This window comes from Athene noctua, chromosome 1 (assembly GCF_965140245.1).
Source record: "Athene noctua chromosome 1, bAthNoc1.hap1.1, whole genome shotgun sequence".
Taxonomy (NCBI): domain Eukaryota; kingdom Metazoa; phylum Chordata; class Aves; order Strigiformes; family Strigidae; genus Athene; species Athene noctua.
This window is the reverse complement of record NC_134037.1, coordinates 83,746,680-83,769,227: the sequence shown is the minus strand read 5'-3', so window position 1 is coordinate 83,769,227 and position 22,548 is coordinate 83,746,680. Positions and strand designations below refer to the sequence as shown.

At 38.2% G+C, this 22,548-nt stretch overlaps 1 protein-coding gene across 1 annotated transcript in view; it reads right to left on the bottom strand.

Annotated features, from left to right (window-relative positions):
- Nucleotides 1-22,548, bottom strand: part of DISC1 (DISC1 scaffold protein) — a 206,155-nt gene that overhangs the window by 9,540 nt on the left and 174,067 nt on the right. Inside the window, exons 11-13 of the mRNA XM_074899344.1 lie at nt 16,976-17,219; nt 11,138-11,182; nt 1,160-1,276 (exon numbers count right to left, since the gene is read on the bottom strand). Coding sequence (XP_074755445.1) covers nt 1,160-1,276; nt 11,138-11,182; nt 16,976-17,219 — 406 coding nt within the window. The remainder of the gene's footprint in view (nt 1-1,159; nt 1,277-11,137; nt 11,183-16,975; nt 17,220-22,548) is intronic.

The window sequence follows — 22,548 nt, the reverse complement described above, 5'->3', positions numbered from 1 at the left end:
GAAAGATTTGAAGTAGTAAAAAATCAGCAATAGGCTTTCTCCTCTCTGATGCACCCCCCTCTAGCACTTCCCCCCCCCCTTTAAAATTTATCATTCCGATACCTTTAAAGAAATCCAAGTTTCCAGAATAGGAATTTTGCAATGAGCTGGCAATAGTGCCCCATTACCTAAAACACAGTGGTATTTTCCACACACTCCATTTATTATCCTTTCTCTAAACTCTCTCCTGCATTTTAGGAGGAACTGAATCCTTCCTAGCACCATCGTCACCTGAACCCACTTTCAGGTGTCTGTAAGGGTTCTTCTGCTAATCTCTCCAACCTGAATTTATTCATCTTTCTTCATTATCCCATTGCCTGACACCTCCACTAAAACCTAACCAAGTACTCTAACTTCCTTAGCTTCACTGGTTCTTGTTCTCTTTTCCCTTTCTTAGAAGAACAAAATGTCTTTTATGGTAAGTTTTTCTATGAAAGTTACAAATGAAACAGTATTCTGTGCTCTTAAATTTTGAAAAATGTCTGTAGATGTAGGCCCAATGAATGCCTTGTAAAAGTTAAGCAATCTTCAATCAGATACTAAATGACAGATGAAGCACAGAAAGAGATAAGGGTGCTTTATAAGACAACATCTCATCTGGTTACTTGCACTGGAGTGTCAGAGGCAGATTAGATGCCACACGATGTGTCTAATGGCCATTTTTTTAAAAGGAAAAAAACCCCAAACTACATGTGACAATATACACAGTCTGAGTCTATAATGTAGCATCCAATTTAGCTAAATCATGTTGGGAAATGCAGGTGCATGGATGCTTGTATCCATGCAGCTTTTTGGTGCACTGGATATTTACTTAGATGAGCATTACAAACAAAAGGATTTTAACAGTAGAACAAAGGCTTTTCAGTGCCTAATCTCAGTTTACAAAGAACTAACTTCTGTTTAAATCAGTTAAAGCTGGATCAGACCACAGTGAAAATGCACTGTAGGAAAACTTGCTACAACAAAAACACCCACTTCATCAAGACAATCAATTCTTCCCTTCTTAATGTATTTAATCTGCATTAAGAACTAGTATTCCATATGAAACCGAAAGGCAAATATTTCCCATATATACTTACGCAGATTGATACATAACTATAGCTATATCAAAAAGGATATGAATAACTCCTTCATCAACTCTACAGGCGGAAGTTTGCAATTGATCTTCCAGATGCACCAATTTCTCACTTATTGCTTCACATTTTTCTCCCAACTCTGCAGAAAATATGAAGAACTCCTACAGGAAGTTGAAAAAGAAAAGAAAGCATGTTTGCTGCTGAGTGCACTTTTCTACATCAAATTTGCATCAAATCAAGGGGAAAATAAAATATTAATAAGGGGATATGATACTTTGCTGTGCTAAGACATTGCCTGAAAACAAATTCCCATTAGAGAGAGACAAAAAGTTGTTACTATATAATAAATTGGTGATTTATATGAAATGGAATGAGCTTGTGGTCTCAGCCAATTTCCCAGCAGAAAAAAGTAATGATCTCACTTTCAGCAGAGGATTAAAGGGGTGTGAAGACGGAACTGCTCTCCCTCTTCACCATTGTCTCACTACAGCAGGGGAGGGAAATCTCATGCTGACTACACCATTGACATTCCTAAATTTTAAGTTTTTCATGTAAATATGATTTACACTTTTAGGCCATTTAAATATTTCAAGCTGCATCACTTTTGGTATCTCTTATAAACACAAAATATACTTAGTTTTTTGAGGAAAAAAACGGCTAGAATACTTAGGCAATTTACTCAATTGATTAGAGAAAATGCATCAAAGTCTTAAGAGATTACAAAATGAAACTACGCTTTTTTACTGTGTAATCATGAAACAAGATTAAATTCTCAAAAATAATGCTTCTTTACTTAGGACTTACACGGAAAAACACTTTTTCTAATTTAAACTGAGTATTGTAAAGCAGTTGCAAAGTGTCCCATAAGTTTGTCTGTTTTCAGATATACTGCAAAACTGTAATTTATATCCTTTATAATTTGTATTGAGTACTTCTTTGAGAAACAACCCAAATAAACTGTGAATACAAGAAAAGGAGGGAAGGGAAAAAAAAATCAAACAATTTGTGCAGCACTGAGACAAGCCTCTCCTCTCCTTCCCAAGGCATCATAGTGCTTTTCTATAGTGAATGACAGGTGTTACTGTAAGGAAAATACTATGGTGCCAAGGTGAAGTTCTGCTGGAGCCGTGTTGAAAAAACTAGTCATTCATCAGATGGAATCCAGAAAACTAGATTGTCTCTAGACATAGTCTATGCACTCGTCCATAAAGCCAGATGCATATGTGGCCATATACAATCATCAGAAAATTTTCCTCCTTTAAAAAAGTACTTGGAGTCCTTTGCACTGATCTGTTGTTACAAGAGCTGCTACCAGCAGTTGTTTAAGAGAAATCAAGCCTTCAATCAAAGGCCTTCCAATGAAATCATGCTAACACTTGTTGGAATACTGCCCACTGTGAAACAATCTGATTTTTGGTTAACACATTTGCCAGACCTCAGTTCTGTGTTGTCCTTACACTGTGTGTCACACAGTGCATACACAGAGTCAAATGTCAGAAGAGCTCTGCTTCTGGCACATCCTCTGCTACAGCACAGAGCTTTGACCTTTCTGCTTTCCTTTGTCTTCTGCCAGACATGGCTATCCAGCAGATCGCATGGGTATGTGACTAGCTGCAGCTCGAATCCTGGACAAGAGAGCTGGTGTTGAGAGGTTATGTTGCAAAGACTCAGCTTACACACAGAGAAGCACCACGTGAGAACCAGCTGGCTGAGTCCCCGGCTCTCTGCAGGAGACCTGAGCACCCGTCTTCAGAGTGGTTACCAAACATTGGAATCTGCAGCAGCACTCCACAAAATTTATAGACGTAAAAATGACCCATTGTTTTTAAAATGAAAACTGGGGAGAAAGGTACACATTCTCCCTGTGGCAACTAGGAATGTCCTCTTCTCAAGAGCAGGGACAGAAGATGAGAAACAAGTCTTCCATCCAGCTGCTAAATCATTATTCAGTACACCAGCAGGACTCCATATGCTGTTAGGGAGTGGGATAACCCAGGCAATTTATATCAATAGAAAGCTTTTAGGGAATCATTCTGTGACATGCATACAAGAACAGATGATAGCTGTCTAACAGAACTTAGGTCTCGGGCTAGAAGAGTCAGTAAACTGCAAAAACCTAGTACTCTGAAAGCACATCTAAAATTGAGACCATCTAGAGAAAGCTCCACCTCTGAACGCTGAGTTTTCTCTTAACAGCTAGTTACACATAAGAAAATCAGGTGTTCACATAACCATCATCTCAAACACAAGAAAAACAAGACAAAAACACTCGGTGCTATACAATCACTGAACGGTTCAGTTAGGAAGAACAGCTTTTAATCCATGCACAAACCCCTAAGTGTTGCTCTGACAGACAAAAAACGTAAGTGAAAATTTCAGACCAGACTCTTTCTACAGACTGTATATTTCAATAAAATGAATTAGTCCTGTACAGATCCTGAAGAACTGGTATCTTATAGTGACACATAAAAAGCAGGTTCTTGCTCTTATACCATCAAGATATTGAATACTTTAGTCTGATCCAGTCACTGCTTTTATCAAGAACTATTACTATATGAAATTTTGGATCACGTTCATGCTGTCAGAAAGGATAACACTTCTAGTCCTGATTTGAAATCATCAGTTACTACAGACAGCAAATAAAATTAAAAAAGTACATTAAAGTACACTCCTGAATACCTATGCCATTAAATATATTTAAATATAAAAAGCATTATAAAGATACACATTACAGTAGGGTGTCCTCTTCCTTTTTTAGGGTACTGTTGATGGCAGGAATGTTTATCCAGATAATCAGTCAGTCAGCACTATCATCAGATGCTGTAAGAGAAGATCCATTGCTAAAACTGCCTTCACATTTCCTGTCTCATATATGCATATACAAGGAGTTCGCTGGGCAGCTAATCTAAATGATAAGCAGAGTGCCTGGATTTGTCTAGCCCTGTTGTGAAGGTCCACAGGGAAAAAAATTTCCCTATTCATTATGTCAGTGAATGTACAGAGTAAAACAGGCCTTTTAGACCTACCCCCTCACTGAACTTCAGGTGGGTTGAAAGATACTGGAGACAAGCTTTAGATACCTGGTTGGCAAAACATGCTCCGAGTGTGACTTAGCACAGATCCTGAAAACCTGAGATAACATATAACTACAGCCTGAAATCCACAGTAGCAATGCAGCTGGATTACACTTACTGGTGTACTGCTACAAAATCTGATTTCATGTCTGACATTTTCTTTTCCCTTTTAAAATAAAACTTTACAGCCAAGTAAAGAAGGTCCCAGGAAGGATGAAGGAATCCAGCAAACAAGCCCCCAAGACCCTAGCACTTAGGTGAATACTCACTCTGCAGCAAAGGTATCTCACAGTGCTTTGCATCAGTACTAACCTGTATTTTGAGGTTCTAAGATTTGGCTAGTAGCTTCTACTGTGCTGCAAATCCAGGCAAGGATTTTATTCATGTACTGGTCTCGTACACATGCTTAGAAATGAGACACTATCGTTTTTAACTCACTGGTTTGAATTCCTTTGTCAACTGAGTACTTAGAGTCTCACTTAAAGTAAAATGTCCATTCCATCTCATGTGAAAAAAATAGCATATTCTTTCTGAATGATCACATTTTGAGCACATAATGAATTGTCTAAAAATGAAATAAAAATCATGTCTACTTTGGAAATTAAGATAAATGAACAATGAGTACCAGGAAAATGTGCTCAATGCAGAATTTTTACAGCAATATGGGAAGGCAGGGAAATTTGAGTAAGTAAAAATTGGATCAAACTTGTTTAAGATCTTTAAAGACCTGAAACCCATTTAATCATAACTATATGGCTATGGTGGCAGTGCAGTGTAACTAAAATAGCTCCGTAAGGTAGAGGTTATATTCTATTAATTTTAAACTCCTAATAGGTATTTTGCAGCTTAATTCTTCTTTAACACACCAGTAATAGTGTATAGCTAAACTACTTTCGTGCCTACATGACACAGCTGCCTTTTTAGTTGAGATGAGAAGTTCTTCCATAGTTTAGACAAGCATCATCTCTCAGAAACTTACTTGCAGGCATCACATAAAAATGCAGTAGGATCATCATATAAATTATTGTTTTCCAGAACATGTATATATATATGATCTTTCTTATTTCAGATTGGAAAGATGTGGTTGTGCAGAGAACTCTTTAGTTTAACATCAAGAAGTGATAAATGAAATGGAAAAAAAAATATATAGTACACTCAAAAATATACAAGAATAATTCTAAATATTCAACCAATTCCACAGCTTCTGCCCCTAGGCCCTCAATTTGAAAAAAGTTTGATAACACAGAGAAGTAGACAGGAAAGATTTCTCTCCGTGCCTTTCATGCCTAGTAATGTCACTCGTAACATTTTTATTTGACATTTGTCTATGTAGGCAGGGAAACCGCTGTCAGTGACACACAAACTATTCAGAAGAGCTCCTGGTTGGAAAGCGGCACTTTACACTGATCAACAACATTTCTGAGAGGAGAGCGGACTCTGCCTCCAGCTCAACATATTAATAAAATACAACTCATCCAAGCTTGTAGGTTATGTCAATGCTACAAGCTGCTGTAAGTCTTAAGACTACTTTGGTTATTTTTGCACTAACAGCACTCTTAGGAAGCAGCGAGGAGAGACTGAAGGAGTCAGGAAAGACTGAGATGCAATATTGCTTTATGGATTTTTCTGTGAACAGGGGATGTAGCAGGTTGGGATTTTTATTTTTTTTTCCCCCCTCTAAATCCTTAAACAGGTGAAAACAGCATAAATGTGGGTGTGATTTGTTGTTTTAAGGTGAAATTCTTCTGCCTCCTCATGCAAAGTAGAAATTCTCCTTCTCTCCCAGAGATGTAAGAGTCTGACGCAAGAAACAGGAAGAACAGACAATGTTCCAGCTGATGCACAGCTGGAGCATCAGCATATTGAATTATGAGCAGAGGGAATGGCTTCCACTTTAGTCTTCTGCATGTCGTTTTACCCTTTTACAAGTTATTTTAGTCACCTATGAGCAACAGCTCCTCAACAGAATTACTCAAGAAAAATATTTGATCAGCTTTACCAGTGCAAACACCTTCCATGCTGTCTTGGATCTAGTTCAGCAGTTTATATAAAGAATTGGTATTGTAGTAGCTAGATTAATCTAACCCTGTTAGGGATTAGAGTCTCTTACAGAGTCTTTGGTGGTTGTGCTGAGAAGCAGGATTCGCAGACATATCCTTAAAATTAATTCTTCCTACAGAGGAGCTTTTGTAAAAAAGCATTGCCTTGCTTCCAACTAGCAATATCATAACGCTAATAAGATAAAAGCCTTAGAAGACCTTCTGTAGAACATCAAAGCCAGATTTCTTTCACCTGTGCTAAATCCCCTCTCTCCCATAATAGTTAAAATCATTCAAAATAAAATAACAACTTTGAAAAGTTGCCCTTGCAGACATGTACTTCACATTATGGCACCAGGTTTAGAACTGTAACGACTTGTTGGCAGAAGTGCTGCATGCTTACCCTCACCCCTTGCAGAAGTTAATGGAAATTGTGAGCACTTGAAACTCCAGCATATCAGGCCAGGACATCTCTTAAATCATTTCTAGAAACAAAATGCAACCATCCATATGTTTGTCCTCCTTGAGCAGATGCTTCAGTCACATGCAGGCTAAGCACACATGCCCTCAAATAATGACCTACATGGCCACAAAGTGTCCAAAGTGCAGGTGGAGGAAGCATTTGTCCCTGCTCTGTGACCCAGATTTCCTGCCCTGTGTGCACTGTACTGGGTAGATGAGGAAGGCAAAGTGGCCACTGAGAGAGAACAGGCCTAATTTCTCGCTCTGAAAACAATGCATGTTACTCATGACCAACACCATGCTAGCATCACGGCCGGGCTGACCAGGAACCAACCAGGGATCACCAAAGCCCACACTGACACTTGGCAGTGCGATCAAGCCCACTGTGACTGTCCTTGGCTGGTGTCTGTTTACACAGTTCTCAGCAGCTGAGAGGGATTTTGAGGGTAGAACCTGCTCCAGGGCTAAACCGCCCTTGCAGTGAGCAAGTTTTCCTACTGCAATCTTCCTTTGCTACAAACCAAGATAGTTACATTTCATTCTACCTTTATATAGCACACAATAACTAACAGTTGTCATCTTTACCATTATTTTTAATGTGATTAAAGACTTTGACTTTCAACCAGACTGGGATTTCTAAACTTATTATTTCTATTCCTTTCCTTCTTTTCTTCAGTGTGTTCCTGTCTTCTACAGAGCGAGGTGCCCAGACCAATGCTGTAGTCCTCTGGAGGCTTTGACATTCTCAGCTAAGCACAGTAATTATTTCTGTCTTACAACTGACATTCCCATTAATGAGGCTGCGAATGACATTTGCCCCTTCTTGCAACAGGATGAAGTTAATGAATCCCACTCTGTTTGTAGTCCACTATAACCCTAGATCCTGCTTCTGCAGTATTGTCATCTTAGCTGCTATTTACCATCTGTATACATAAATCCGACTTTTTTTCTTCCTCAAATGTAATTTGCACCTGTCTTTTAATATATCCCATCTTATTGATTTCAGGCTATTCTTTCAATCTATCAAGAGCATTTGGAATTCTAATCCTAATTGAAATTATGTTGACTGGCACATAAGCTCCTGGCCTACCTCCTTTTTAAAGGCAAATACCAAGTTTGCCTTTTACTGATCCCCTGGGACTTCAGTCTTCGTCTAGGAGTTTTCAAAGAAGCTTGTTAATGGTTTGGATATTGTTTTTCTTGTCTCCTATGCACTCAGAAGAAACTTCATCAGTCTAGCCTGAATTGAGCACACCTTACTTGCCTTAGGATCCTTTACTGTGTTTGTCTCTTTGCTACCTTGTAGTGAATACTAAGAGCATTACGTACATGGACATAGTTTATCATTTTCAGAAAGACCAAAAGCAAAGAAAATAAGGAAGAAAAGTTATTTCTGCCCTCTGCTCTCATTTCATTATTTTCTCATTCACCTTTCTTATTAGAAGACACACATGGTTGTTTTCACCTATCCTTTACATACAGCTTATCCCTGAACTCCCCAACCATTTTGCATGTCTTCTGTTTATAGTAGCTCGGTGTGTTCAGTGGTCTTTTTGGTTCTCTCCTACACTATGCAGTACCCTTTTAGGCTCATCCTTAGGAACATTTTAGTCCTTTCCTTTTTGAAATTCTGTTGGGCCACTGAAGAGTTGCTGACATAAATATGTAGTCTGTTACTGTGTTTGCACCAAAAGAAGATGGTGCTGTTACTATAAACATGATGTCTTCTGGAGGGCACCAAAGATCATCTGCTGATTCCTCCTCCTACAAAGTTTGTCCCACAGAAACTCACCGGTTGCCCTCCTGATTTTGTTTAGGTGAGTTTGCCTTTCATGAAAGTAGTTAATCCATCTTTTCTCAGAAGAAGGATTTCCCAATTACTTTTGCCCTTATCACCTTCCACTTACAGGCTGCTAGCTTGTTCCATCAGCCCGTTTATGTATATTTAGGAGACTGCAGCACTACAACATACTCCTCAGTTTCTCATATGCAACATTTCAGGCATAAAGCTTTCCAAACAGCTGTTTTGCAACTGTGACCTACCTCCTCCCCACCATCACAGGCTTTTCCCACATTCTGTTTGCTTGCACTGATTCCCTTCCCTCCTCTGCAGGGATACAACAACACGTGGGAGTGTTAAATGACTCATCAGAATTACAACCCGATGTTGGCAATTCTTCCCTTCATGTACCTTCCATTACAGCTATGGAGCAGTGCCCTATGCAGAAACAGAGCTCTCCACTGCCTTCCAGCATCCTGCTGGGGTCTGGGTGACAGCAGCCTTCTCATTCTCATCTCTAGTAGAATAAAGATCTTCCCCAAGTGCAGACTTCCTAAAATCAGTGCACACTACTGCATTGGCTCATTTAAAGTGGGACAATGCCAGTTCCTGCTAGGGGAGGATGAGGCTATTTACTGATTCAGCAATAAAAATTCACAGTGGGCCAGGACTTGAAAAAGAAACAAAAGCACCAAACTGCTTACTAGTGTCCACTCACTGCTGTACTAGGAGTCAGCATAGCTGGGTATCATTTATAGGTGGTTCCTAGCACTGTTTGCTCCCACCTTTGCTCCCAAATCACTAGAATGCAACAATCTGGAATGACTAACAGAGTGCTCTCTTGCAGGCAGTGAAGAGACTGACAAGGGTGGATTAGGGGACCAGAGCGTCAAAGGAACATTTAGGCAAAGCCTTGACATGGTACAGGGTGCTGACAGTTTCACAGAGCTTTTATAGAGCTGTCTACAAGTCAACATCAATCCAGCTGTGGCAGTGTGGTAGAGCCCAGCTTTCTAGCAAGTTTCCATTTCTTTATTTGCATCATTGCTCTCTAATCTCTTTATGCATCTATTTTTCCTCAAAATTCAAAAGGCTTGTAAAGTACCTCTGCTTGTGAGGACTCTAGGGTATTAAGCTCTTAGCGAACACTTCTGCAATGGCAGCCCTCTATGCCTGTGAGCTCTGGTGCATTTGTAAACCCAGCACACAGACCACACACTTGTGCTGAGCACACCTCCTGTTAAGCAAAACAACAACTTCTTCAGTCAAGGGCTGGGCTGTACTACAGCTTTCAGTGCAGGCCACTGCTGGACACAAGCATGCAGCTGTCCTCTCATTTGCATTGGTCCAAACCATATACAATTTTCAGTTTTCAGCAAATATTCTGCTGCAGCTGTCACTACCAACGTGCCCACAGTATTTTGCCCTGCTGGCAGTAGGGCTTTTCTCTACCTTTATCCCATGGGACTACTTCCCCCATTTCATGTCATCTGTGGACACAAGCATCTGCACAGTTTTGCTTTAATTCACAGCAAAAGTCACTCATAAGAGAAAGGCTATTTGCATTTTATGCAAAGTTCACCTTCATTCTTAAGGCTTCCTGTTTTTACTTATGCTGAACTCACACACAGCCAAGCAGTCTATCCTAGGCATGCTCTCATGTCACAGTCTCCTTACACACAAGGTCAACAATCTGAGTTTGGTCTTGCAGTTAGATTATCTTTCCTGGAGTATTCTAGCTGCTCCGCAGTCTTTGGACTCACTGGTGGGAATCCAAAGAAATGCATCATCTGAACAGTTATCCCAAACTGCAACTTCATTTATTTATTTATTTATTTATTTAATATTTGCTTGTCACTTGTACTTGACGTGGCGTATGTAAGGTGGCATGTGTGCTGTTAGGGGGTTACTTACCCATGTAATTAATTTGCTGGCTAGATGCAAGACTTGGATACTAAATTTCCTTAATATGTAAGTTGCAGCCCAAGGCATACCAGTATAAAAATGGACCAGACTGAATCAGTACAGATCTTAGAACTAGTATAATTCCCCTTACACATATATTACCTAAACTCTTAGTTCATGTGTATGTAGATTCTCATCACTTACTCTCCTAGGAAACGCCTCTCACGTTGCTCAATTATCCTAGACTTTCTTATAGACTAGGTTCTGTATTTTTTTACACATTATTTATGAAAACAGTGTAAAACGATAAACATCCAGTATTTTTATTTAAATGAAATTCCTCTTACCCTGTATTCTGCTGCAGTATGCTTTTATACTTCATAAGTAAACTCAAAGGCATTTTTAGTGGTACACAAGGAAACAAGTAAAGCATCGTGATTTTGTTCCCTTCCTAAGCATCATTACAGTGCTACAGTGAACGTATTCATCCTGTTGTTGGTATACAGTATGTGCTAGTATGCACTAGCACAGGATTTAACTATAAACTCCCCGAAGTACACAGCCATTTTGCCATTATATTCAATGGAAAAAAAAGAACAGGGCCACTCTAGTTGTGCCTGTATGGCTTTTCTAAGTGCTAACACACTCTCTAGCAATTTTTACCCAAAGGTAACACTATAAAAACAACCATCATTAGTTCTAATTGAGACCCAGAAAAGTCTGTATAATATCACCACTTTATACCACCTAGAAAACACTTACCTCAGATAAATGACCCTCTGCTCCAAATGAAATGTCTTCCGTAACCTGTTAGAGATAAATTATGAAGTATACGGTAGATACATGCTATATAAACAGTAAGATTTCAATATAACTTTTAAGAACCATATAGCACATTAAAAAGTCATATAAGCTGAACAACGCATCATTTTGCTTCACATGCATGAAACATTTAAATTGCATTTATAATGGAGCATGGCAGGCACCCAATATTTAAAGCTAAATTTGACTACATTTTATTAAAGCCTGCCTTTGGCTTTCCAGTTAAAGCCCACAGGAATACTGCTTCAAACTGAAGGACTAACTATAGATTGAAACAAACTTTTCTATCAAGCTCTTACAGATTTATACACCATTCACGACTCTACAGAATTTTTTTTTGGCACAAACCCCAATAGTGACTTTCAGCAGGAGAAACAAGAGACCCCACTGTTGTTTTACACTGGTAACATGTGCTAACTAGTCAGTTCCTCTTTCAAAACTTGCTTCATCTGTGAAGTGTGTAAGAAATTAGCCAACATTTCACTGATTGGCTGAAGAGCAAAGAAATTTGATGTTAACATTATTGGGAAATCATTAATACTTATCACACATAACAGTATTGATAATCTTTAAATAAATTGAGATAGGGATATTGCTTTGGTAGGGCAATGTTTAATATCACAGGTATGTACATGTATACATAAGAAAGGGCAAAATCATTACTCTGCCATACAATCATTATTACTACATACTATTTTCAGTAATCTATCTGAAAAGAGGTTGCTTAGATTTCTTTTACCTGTAATATTTCCTCGCTATATTCTTACTGCAAAATACATGTAAACATTAAGCTTACTGAGATGCTACGATCTCTGACTAGAGAGTTAGCATTTTTATCAGTAGATACTACACAACAGTATCACATGAAGCTAAGGAGCGCCTTACTGCACAGCGCATGTGACTGTACAACAATGATCTGATCACTGTGTACAAGCCAGCTGCCTGTTACTACAGAAATCCTTTCCAGCTTGGATTAATACACAAAACATTCAAACACTGACTTTCACTGATTCTTAATGCTGACATTTAAAACGAAGATTAAATTTAAAGTTTCCAAATTTTTGAAGCTCTACAAATACAATGTTTAATTAAAACCCAAATGAATGCATAGTTTATTTATCTTTCTAAAGGCTTTGTCCTTTACACATTGCACATTTGCCTCCTGAACCACAGGCTATCTCAATGCACAGTAATGAGTTACAGCTTGCCGACAGAAGCTTTCTTGGTATTTGCTATCGCTAAATTCTGGAAAATGTTGTGTCATATCCTGTGATGACTTCTTTTTAATGACAGACACAACATTAAATATTAATTATTATTTTTCCACGATTATCCACTTAGTATCACTTAGAACATTCAGTATCTCAAAAAAAGTAAATCACATTAAGGCTTTGCAATTACAGAACGTCTTCCCGACACCAGAGTACTCTACAGAAGACCCCAAAAGATCATGCCAGATAGAAAAAGTATGCAGAGGTGAGGAAAAGACAGCAGCCCTTACTCTTATCCTCGCTCTCTGCTTTTTTTATGGTGAAAAAGTGACAAATGACCTACAAAGAAATGTGATGGGATAACTACTAAAAATGCTGACTCACAAAAGGTGACACTACTGAATTTGGGGTTTTACCTTGTAAGTTTAATCACCTCAGTTTTCTTGAAATCTAGTAGGTGTTTCTTTCCTTCATAGTGATTAAGAGGGAGCACTGCACAGCATGCCAGATAGCAGAAGAAGAAGAAAAAAGGATAGGTCAGGAACTCAAGCCCGCAGGTGCACACATACTCATGTTCATCAAGATACTTGGTGTTAGGGTGGTCCCTGCACATGTCTCTTTGTTATCATTGGTGTTTCTGAGGTTATGAAAAGGTTTTGCTTACACATACATTATTAACAAGCAAAAAATAAAGCAGGATATCATAAGGAGTGGAACAAGCAGGTGTTAATGTCTGAAGAGAAATGAAATGTTACTGTATATTTTAGAAATCACACAGATACATATCTAACTATCTAATAATAATCATAGTGACTTCCACCTCACTCACACGTCACCTGGGCAAAATAATTTGCAGTCAGTTTAAAAGTAGGGAACATTTCTAGGGTGAAAACTAGAACCCATCTTTAATTCCTCAGAGACTCGGGAGAAAATTAAGCCCAATTAGTCATGAAAAGACAAACTAGAACTGCAATGATGGGGCACCCTAATTTCATCAAGATAGCTACCAGCTGGAGAGTACACGCTTATATGAAAATTCAAGAATCTCTCTCAAATACATTAGACAACAAGTTGACTTTGACATGATTAAGGCTAATAATATTGTCTGTAACTTTGCTTCAGCATTTTTTGAAGATACTGTAATCTAATGAATTATCTGTAATTGAGAGGAGTACATCTTAATTTTTAAGTAACTCAGAGTGTTCCACAGGATGATTTTTACTGGCCACACTTTAATTTAGTTTTGACCAAAAAATTAGTAGTGATGTTTCAACAAGCTGAGCTGACAAAGCGTGTGATTGTCTTCCCTGGGTAACAGTCAGTGTTATAAAGGAAACCTGATTTGCTGGATTATTTTGGGATGTCACAGCCTACCACATAAACAAACTGGAAAAAACAAATCTGTACTGTCTTGGAAAACACAGTTATGAAGACTATAAAGTAACTGTTGACAGTTAATAAACCTGTGCTCACACATGACAGTAAAATATCTGAACTTTCAATTAATTTATACTGTACATATTTTATACCAGAACATGTCATAGTTTATGATCTAGTGAGGATATTTAATTAAAAATGAAAAACAGCCCCTCTGTGAAGCAGTATCTGAGGATCTAAGTGAAGGGTTCTTTCCATTCATCTATTTTGCTTTTCTTATTATTGGTATGTTTCTTATTTGTTTTCTAATGAAACCTATACAGTAAGATACAGTTATATGCAAGAAAACTGGATTTATAGTATACACATCAGCAGAACCAATATCCACTCCACAGTAATACTCAGCCACATACATAAATGACTGTAGAGCTTCATTTATAGCATTTCACTGTAAAGTAAATCAATCACCTAGGATGAAGTGTACCTTCCAAGACACATATGCACAGATACTATTAATTATCCTTTGCTATACTGTTTTGGAGCAAGCAATTCAGTAACCTCTCAATACAAAGAATGCCAGTATTTCCTTCTGCTTCAGTGACCAACAGCTCTCTAGAAATTCCCCAATGGGAAACAGAGGTGACACAGTTGAAGAGAATAGTCATTCCAGAAACATGGCAACCACATCAAGCTACTCCTCTCACAGGGACACCACAGCCTTGTTATAAAATATCAAACTAAGAATTTTGACAAATACATGAACTTTTCTATTAGGTAACCCCGCTTGCTGATAAATGGATAAAAAGAGGTTCACTACTAATGGACAACAGTAAGTTTTTCCATGAAAGTCACATGAATGGCCACGTTGGAGACTAAAAGCCACACCACTATTTACTTTTTGCACAAACATTAAATTATTTTTAAATAAAAAAGAATACAATACCATACGACAGAGCACTTAAACGCTACATAGGTGTTTTTTCTTTCAAACAAGCCTATTTACAAATCAAGACAAATCTCACACTTCAACACATTCAAAACTGGAAGTTAGCATGATTTGTAAGTGATGTGTCAGACTTTGTTTTTATATTCTGTCTTGTGATGAACTACTAGGAGATGTTGGGGTATGTTATGCTATAGCTCTTCTCTAACAGTTTAAATACTGCCTGTCACTCCTACTGAGATCCTATCAGCTTTACTATCTAAAAGTGTACTCATTTGGGTAAAACTTCTGTACCCCAAGATGAGGAAAAAATCCCAGCTCCTGAAAGTATAAAAGCAAGCAGACCAACCCTAATTCCAGAACCAGAATAATCTGTATGTTGGGGTTTTTTATGGTTGCACTGGGTTTCAGCCATCACTGATGCTTAAAGTTGCCTCAATGGTCAAAGCTGCAGGCAGCACTGAGCAGAGGAAGGCTAGTTGAGTAAGCCACGGTAAAACATAGCTGGGTTGCTCAACTCCTCCTAAAAGCTGGAAAATGAATGAATGGTCTTATGCTAACAAAACTTTTTTCTTTCTTTCAAGTTTGTCAATCCTAGGAGTGCTGTGGGAATAGACGTAGGAATACCTCCACAGGTCCTTCACTGATAGGCATTTTCACGTTTATATTTACACATCAGCTTCTGAATGGATTTTGGTACATTCTCAAAATTGAGTTTATTCAGGATACCAGCTAAGGCCAGACCCTAGGCAAAGACATTTATACCACAAAGTTTAAACACCTAGATGAAGAGCTTAAGTTAGGGGAAGTAGTGTCCCTAAGTTCCCTCTGTGGTTGATAAAGACAGATGGGAAACTATCAAAAAGCAAGTTCAAAAGGAGAAGAGAAGCTTAATGGAAGCACTGCAAATATACTTTCCTCTTCCATTAAAGATATGGGGAACCTGTACCTCTTGAGTTCTGCACCTCTCTCCAGAACCAGAAGTCACCTCACTTCAGCTGCCTAGATGTCATTCTAGGATAGCAATGCTGATTTCCAGGGAAAAGATCTGGACTTGCAGGGGTGAAATAGGTCATCATCTACAGCACAAATCTCAAAGAGGGCTACAGAAACAGTCACAAAACCCCAAAACCTCCAGAGCTTCTCAACTGCACTTTTGAAAGGGGAACACAGCTTCCCATAACCAACAGAACTCCTCATATTACTTCAGCAGACTCATCAGGAATATGATAAGAGGGGGGGGAGGTTTGGGGGAAAAGGAAAGGGAAAAAAAAAAACAAACAAACCAAAGCCACAACTGACCATTTCCAATAAAAATGGTCTTTATGTGGAGTCAGACCATAAACGATTTTCCCTAGGAAAAGGCTGCAAGTACTGTTGAAGGCCAATTTGAAAACAGAATTTTACTAACAAGAGGAGATTTTACAGTAAGGTAAGGGCCAGCTTTCTACTAAGTCTCAGCCACTATAAATGCAAAATTAGACATCAGCTTTCAATGTAACACATAGTTCAATGGCTCTTAACATCAGGTGCGACTAAGCACACTTTTAATTTTTGTCAACCAAATACCAAGGTAATAAAAATGACAACTCCCACTGGAGGGTCTTTTTGTCACAGCGGTGCTGTTGGGTGATGAAGCTTTTTAACAGCTTGTTTAACTTGGCAGTGCAGTTATAAGATTATTGGGTACCTGTACATTTTTCAAGACAGGATCGCATTCCAGAGCAGAACATGAAAACTTAGAAGAAATTTGTCAAGCCTTTTAAGCTTCATTATTTTTTTTCTCCATTTAGAATTTGTTGGATGCTGGAAGCCTACCAGCATCTGAGCTAGGAAGTCTTTGACCATTTCACTAGGAAAGGAAAACTTACTCTCTCCCCACTTCAGCTAACATAGATCCAGGCTAAGAAGTCAGCAGAACTAACTCAGAGTGAAACTCATAAGTGAGATGAGGAACAGCAGATAATTTGTGTTAAATACTTAAACATTTTTCCTTCAAATCCTGATGTACATTCCGTATTTATTGCCTGAATAATTTCCACATTTTAAAAAGATTGATGGTGAAAGGAAAAAGGGTTGAAGGGCTTCTGAGAAGCTAATAAGCTATTTTATTCATGTCCCAGATTGGAGGCCAGATGTTAAATTCATACTTAACCTGCCCTGCTGACCCATCACCCAGATTCAACTTCTCTCAAAAGAAAACCAGCAGTATCAACTTGAAATGCAGCTGTAGAATATTTCAGATACCTCTTTTAGCTCACTGTGTTTTGGGCAGGAAACAGTGCCCCATTCTGTGCCCTTTGGAAAGTGACCTTCTTTTCTTTTTTCAGAATCAGATGGGCCATCAGCACTCATCTCCATCTCATCCATTCGGTTCTCCTCTTCCTCCAAAACACAGCAACTGGTTTCTTTCAGTTGAAACCCTCGGATCAACAGCTGACAGGCCTCCAAGTCAGCTTCCCACACTCTTTGGAGCAGCTGGCTCCCGCAGCTGAAATAAAAGCCAAAAGAAAATAAAAACTGCAGTTCAGGGAGAACAGTTGCTATTTCAAGTAACTTTTGGGGTGACTGCTTATTATTAGATAGGAAAATAAAAACAACAAAAAACCCAACAGCAGCTCAAATACTTCCGCAAAGATAACAGAAGCTATTTCATAAACTGAAAAGCAGTGAAATTGTGGCTCTATTACAAATCTGATGCCATAAAAACACCTTCGTGCTAAGATTGTTCCTTCCAACTTCATGGTGTACGCTGCCTACACATGATCTTCTGCTGATCAGACCCAAGTGCAGGGGTCTTGCGGTCACAGCCAGAGCTTCCTTCATGCTACTGGATACACAGGCCTGTCGTCCTAAAAGCAGTCATGTGGTTTTCCTGAATCTGATACAGAAGATCACGTATGAAAAAAATCACACTATTTACTGCATTAAATAAGCTCTAATTTTTTGGAAAACAGGTACACTAAATTTCTTATTAGACTGAAACATGCTTGCTTCAACTCTGGTGAATTAGATTAGATTAAACTATAACACTCTTCCTTTCCTTCAGTTTTTTACTTTGGAGCGTTGCCTTATCTCTCACTAATGTGCTTTAGGTTTTTTTTCTATTTTGTTATCCCACCAAAGAAAAAACAAAAGTATTAGGAAATTCAAAATACTAAAACTTCTTCATACTTTTAATCCATTGATCATCTCTCAGAGATGTCCAAGTACATTACAAATATTTTCATCTGACGTAAATGGGAATTCTAGGCATAGATAGTTTTTCAGAACAACACAATGAACACTAACATCACATTGCTCCTAAGAGATGGGATCGCATCTCCGTTTAATACCTTTTGTCTCTAAGGAACCAAAAGGTTAGGTTGATTCCTAAAATACAACAGATCAGAGGCAGAGCTTGGGATAGGATTCAGAATTGCCAATTCCCATGGCAATACACACTTCCATACAGATGTGAATGCTAGCATCTAATAATGGCAATATTTTTTTTGCAGCACTTTTCAAATTATGTCATTTTCTACATAATTGTAAGCAATTATAAGTGACTAAAAGAAGAAAAATAACTATTTGATTTTAACTTTTCTGACTAAATTAAATACCAGCTTATGAAGGATAAAGGAGCTGCACTGCTTACAATGAATTAATTAATCTAATAAAGTTACATTATTAACTCTACAAACTCTACAAGATGCCAAGCTGAAAAATTCACACAGAAATATTTTGAGAATGAGAGCAAAATTAAGGTCCAAAAGCTGAGCTATTTGATCTGTGCTTAGTCAGTATGTATGCTTATTGAAGGCAGAATACAGCATGAGGTCCACAAATTGGTCTCCCCCAAGGAGTTCAGAGTATCACTAATTAGAAAGGGAAAAAATCTTTACCGGTTTACACTTCTGTGTTCCATCCAGGTAGCATTTCACTTAGCCAGAAAAATAAAATAGCCCCCACTGTTTCTCTACTTGTCAGTCACATCGTCATGGTTACACAAGCAAAACATTTCCTTGCAGACATACATAAGTCCATTTACTTGTTTTTTGAAAAAGTTTGTTTGCAGCTATATATAGCTTATTATTAAAGGCTCAGAAAATACACAAGAGACCTAAATCATAATTTCCAGTGGATAGCTTGTTTTGGCTATTCAGTTTAATGAAGAGCAATATTGACAAAACTAGGGCAGAGATAGTGATGTATGTAGTATTCACAGTGGAGAAGATGAATAGCATATATAAAAGTACAGCGTAACTGTGCCTGGGCTGCTGTTGCTCAGCCATGACTCGGCTCATCGGTCAACATGCTTTTGGTTGCATCTAAGTTTTACACCCATTCTAGTAATCAGCAAATTACTGAACATATTGTTAATGGCTTGCTTTTATTTTAAGGACATCTTTGTTTAATCATTGTATCTGTAAAACTCTGATACATCTTGAACTAAGACACTAAGATGTTACGTTTAACTTTTCATCTGAAATCAGCAAACACACATATACTTAGATATTTTGTACATACCTAAGTCCAAGGACTCTGCATCTTTTAGTCTGTATTTTGAAATTCAGTGCCTAGAAGCATTTTTCAAACACACTTTTTGAACAAATAATACTTGAAAGCTGCAAATAGCTGACACAGAAACACATACAAAAAAATTATTAAAAATTATGTTGTCCCCAGAATGCAAAAAATCTTTAGCCTTTACACCAGGTGTAAAAATCAAGCTCAGCTGAATTTCAGAGTTTGATTTATTCGTGCTTAATCCACACTAAAAGTGCATTTGCAGTCTGCATGAAGCCAAAAGTATATGGATGCCTGTACTGAATACAGTGAGTTTTTTCAGGCATGCAACTTTTCAAAATGACAGATCAAGACTGGATCGGATTTTATATTATTCCTATACTTATAAATATTTTATGATATATCAACCTCTAGGTGTTATACATCTGTATATTACTATCAAAGTGGCATATGTGTCAAGTTCAACAGAGGTGCCAGGAACAGTTTGCTGGAATCCACAACAAAACACTATCCATCAACCACGTATACAGACCCAGCAAAAACAAAGCAAACCTTAATCATCTACTGACTGTGAACTTCCAAGTGTCAGAGTGTTCATGAGTCCAAAGTGCCAGGCTTTGTACAAACACCAAACAGATTACAATGATGGCCCTTTCCTCAGAAAGACTTTTAAGTTTAAAACAAGAAACAAGAGCTAGGATACAGACGAGGATGTTCTAAGAAACACTGAGACATCAGTGGACTGAACATGGCACATTAGTTACAGTACAATAGTTTAATTAATTAGTAACTAACTAGTCTAATCCCTGTCAAGCACACAGGTATCACAGTGAATGAGCATTTTAAGGACTTGCAGGAGGTCAGTGAAACAGGTCAATGGATATCCAAGATCTCCATCCCTCCACTGAGGAATCATGTAAGAAAGGTAAAAGATTCTAGTATAAAAACAAAAATGGGCAATTGATTGATACCAATATAATTTAATATCTGTAGATGGAATTCAGTCTTTTGATATTAAAAAAAAAAAAAAAGAAAAGAAAAAAAGACTGAGTAGGTGGGTAAAAGATTGTAAGAAGCCTTGACACTGAAGGCTAGTAGTTATCTTTGATGTGACAGGACAGAGGGAACCAATGGAGAAAAGAAAACAAAGTGAAATGATCAGACACACAGAATTTGAGAGAGGAGGAGAGAACAGTCATTGCAGTGGCAACAGCACTCTTGAATGCATGAGAATAGGGGCAAGACTGTTTTTGTCAATTCACAGCCAGGGAAATGGATGTTGAAGTGACTGAGATGCAAGACTCAACCCAAGTAATTTTTTAGTTGTATGGATAGCTGGGACAGGTCTTATCTCAAGGATACAACACTGAAAGAATCTACAAGAGCAGGCCTAAGTTGACATAAAGAATGGCTGAGACATCCACAGCAATACAAAAGGACACAGCAGGGAGAATTCTGGTTTAGGTCAAGTTGATGATGATGGAAGAGCTGTCAGAGAAACAGAGCTATTTATGGACAGGAGGAAATTAATGTGGAACGGAGAGGTTTATCTTTGAGTTCTCTTCATAAAGTGGCAATTGAAATTGTAATTTCAGATGCCTTTACAAAGTCTCATGTAGTTTTTTAAGAAACAACACCAGAGACCAGAGGGTACAAAGAAACAAGAGGGTATCTTCAATCTACAAGTAACAGTGGGTGAAATTCATGTCAAGAGTCATATCCAGCAAGGATTCTCTCTCTCTTCCTTGAAGTCCAAAGAACATTGCTCCTCTGTCTTTTCATAAGATTCCCAGAGACATCAATGGGGGTTCTCTATGGGGCTCTCAGCACAACATTATTCTAAAGCTATTTATAGTGCTAACTGGAACTACGAGAACATGACTTTCCTATTGAGGGCCCTGCATACACACAAAAGGCACATTCAGTTCCTGAACGTTACAGCCTAAATGAAAACATGCCTGTGTAAAAATAGCCAAAAATTTTATACTAAACCCTATTTAAAAAAACCCAAAACAAAGTCCCCCAAATTTTCCTCAAAAGCAAATCAGAATCAACATATGGAGGTGTCAGTGCTTGTAAATCTCATCATCTCTAGTTTTTAGGAATGCACCTTGGTGAATCAAAAGTGGTTTATAACATCCTGACCTATGACCTATAATGCTGACAGACATTGCTTATTTTAAGGGAAATCCCCGTAAAAAGCCACATCTTGAAAGCCAAAGAGACTGAAGCTAAAAGGCTACATAGTAAGACATCTATTTAGAAACTGCATTAAAAAAAGCTAACTTACGAGGGGAGGTTAACCATCACTAAGAAGAAATACTGTAGGCAACTTCCTTCTAATAGGTGAGCCACACTAAGGTGCAGATTCAGGAAAGCATGTACTTAACTTTTCCCAGTACCTGGCACATATGTTAACACCGCATTTGCTGACCCTAAAAGGCAGTTTTCTCTGACAAGAAAGCAAACAAAATGCAACAAAAATAGTCTGGCAGAAACAACAGGGATTTTCACTACAACCATTACAATGATTGGAAAGTTTTGAGGCTTGCAGAAAATGGCAATGTGAATCTAAAGACTTTTGCCCTACATTCCAATTCTTTGTTGATCTATTGTACAAACTAGGGAAAGTTTCTCTATATTTTGGTCACTCGCTTCTATTTATATTGCACCACAGGGAAGGAACTAGCTTTTTTTACTCTACATTTAGTTATGGCTTTGTTGCCTTTTCTTAAGGCAACAGCCATGCAGTGAACAAGGGAGGCAAGTAAAAGAAAGTATGAAATAATAATACTTAGAGGAAAGCAGGCAACCATATTGCTTTACTGTTAGGAGAAATCCACCCCTCTGATTTGGTTTATCATATTAATTCAATGTCATGCATTAATAGCCATTCCTATATTTAACAAGTATTTACTAATTCAGGAGTACGTTTTGCTTCTCTCCTTCATAAAAAAGGGTTTTCAGCCTGATCAGTTCTTGATCGTTAAACTTAGCTGTTATACTTTAAGATGCTTACAACCAATCTGTTGAACAAACCAAGGACTACAATGTTCCTCTCAGTGGGTCACCTGAGGCTTTAAGGACAGGGAGGCACATAACCGTGTTTTCCCCATCTGGCTGGTGCGCCACAGCAGACTGATAAGGGAGAAGGTACAGCTAGGGCTCATGAGATCACAGCTCTCAGCTGTGAACATGAAAGAGAGAAGAAAGAACATGCAGGAAAAGGGACAAAGAAAACCTGGACTCTGCCTGAACAAGAAAAACTTTTTCTTCCTTTGCCTGTGAACTAGAAAAATCACCTTTTCTAA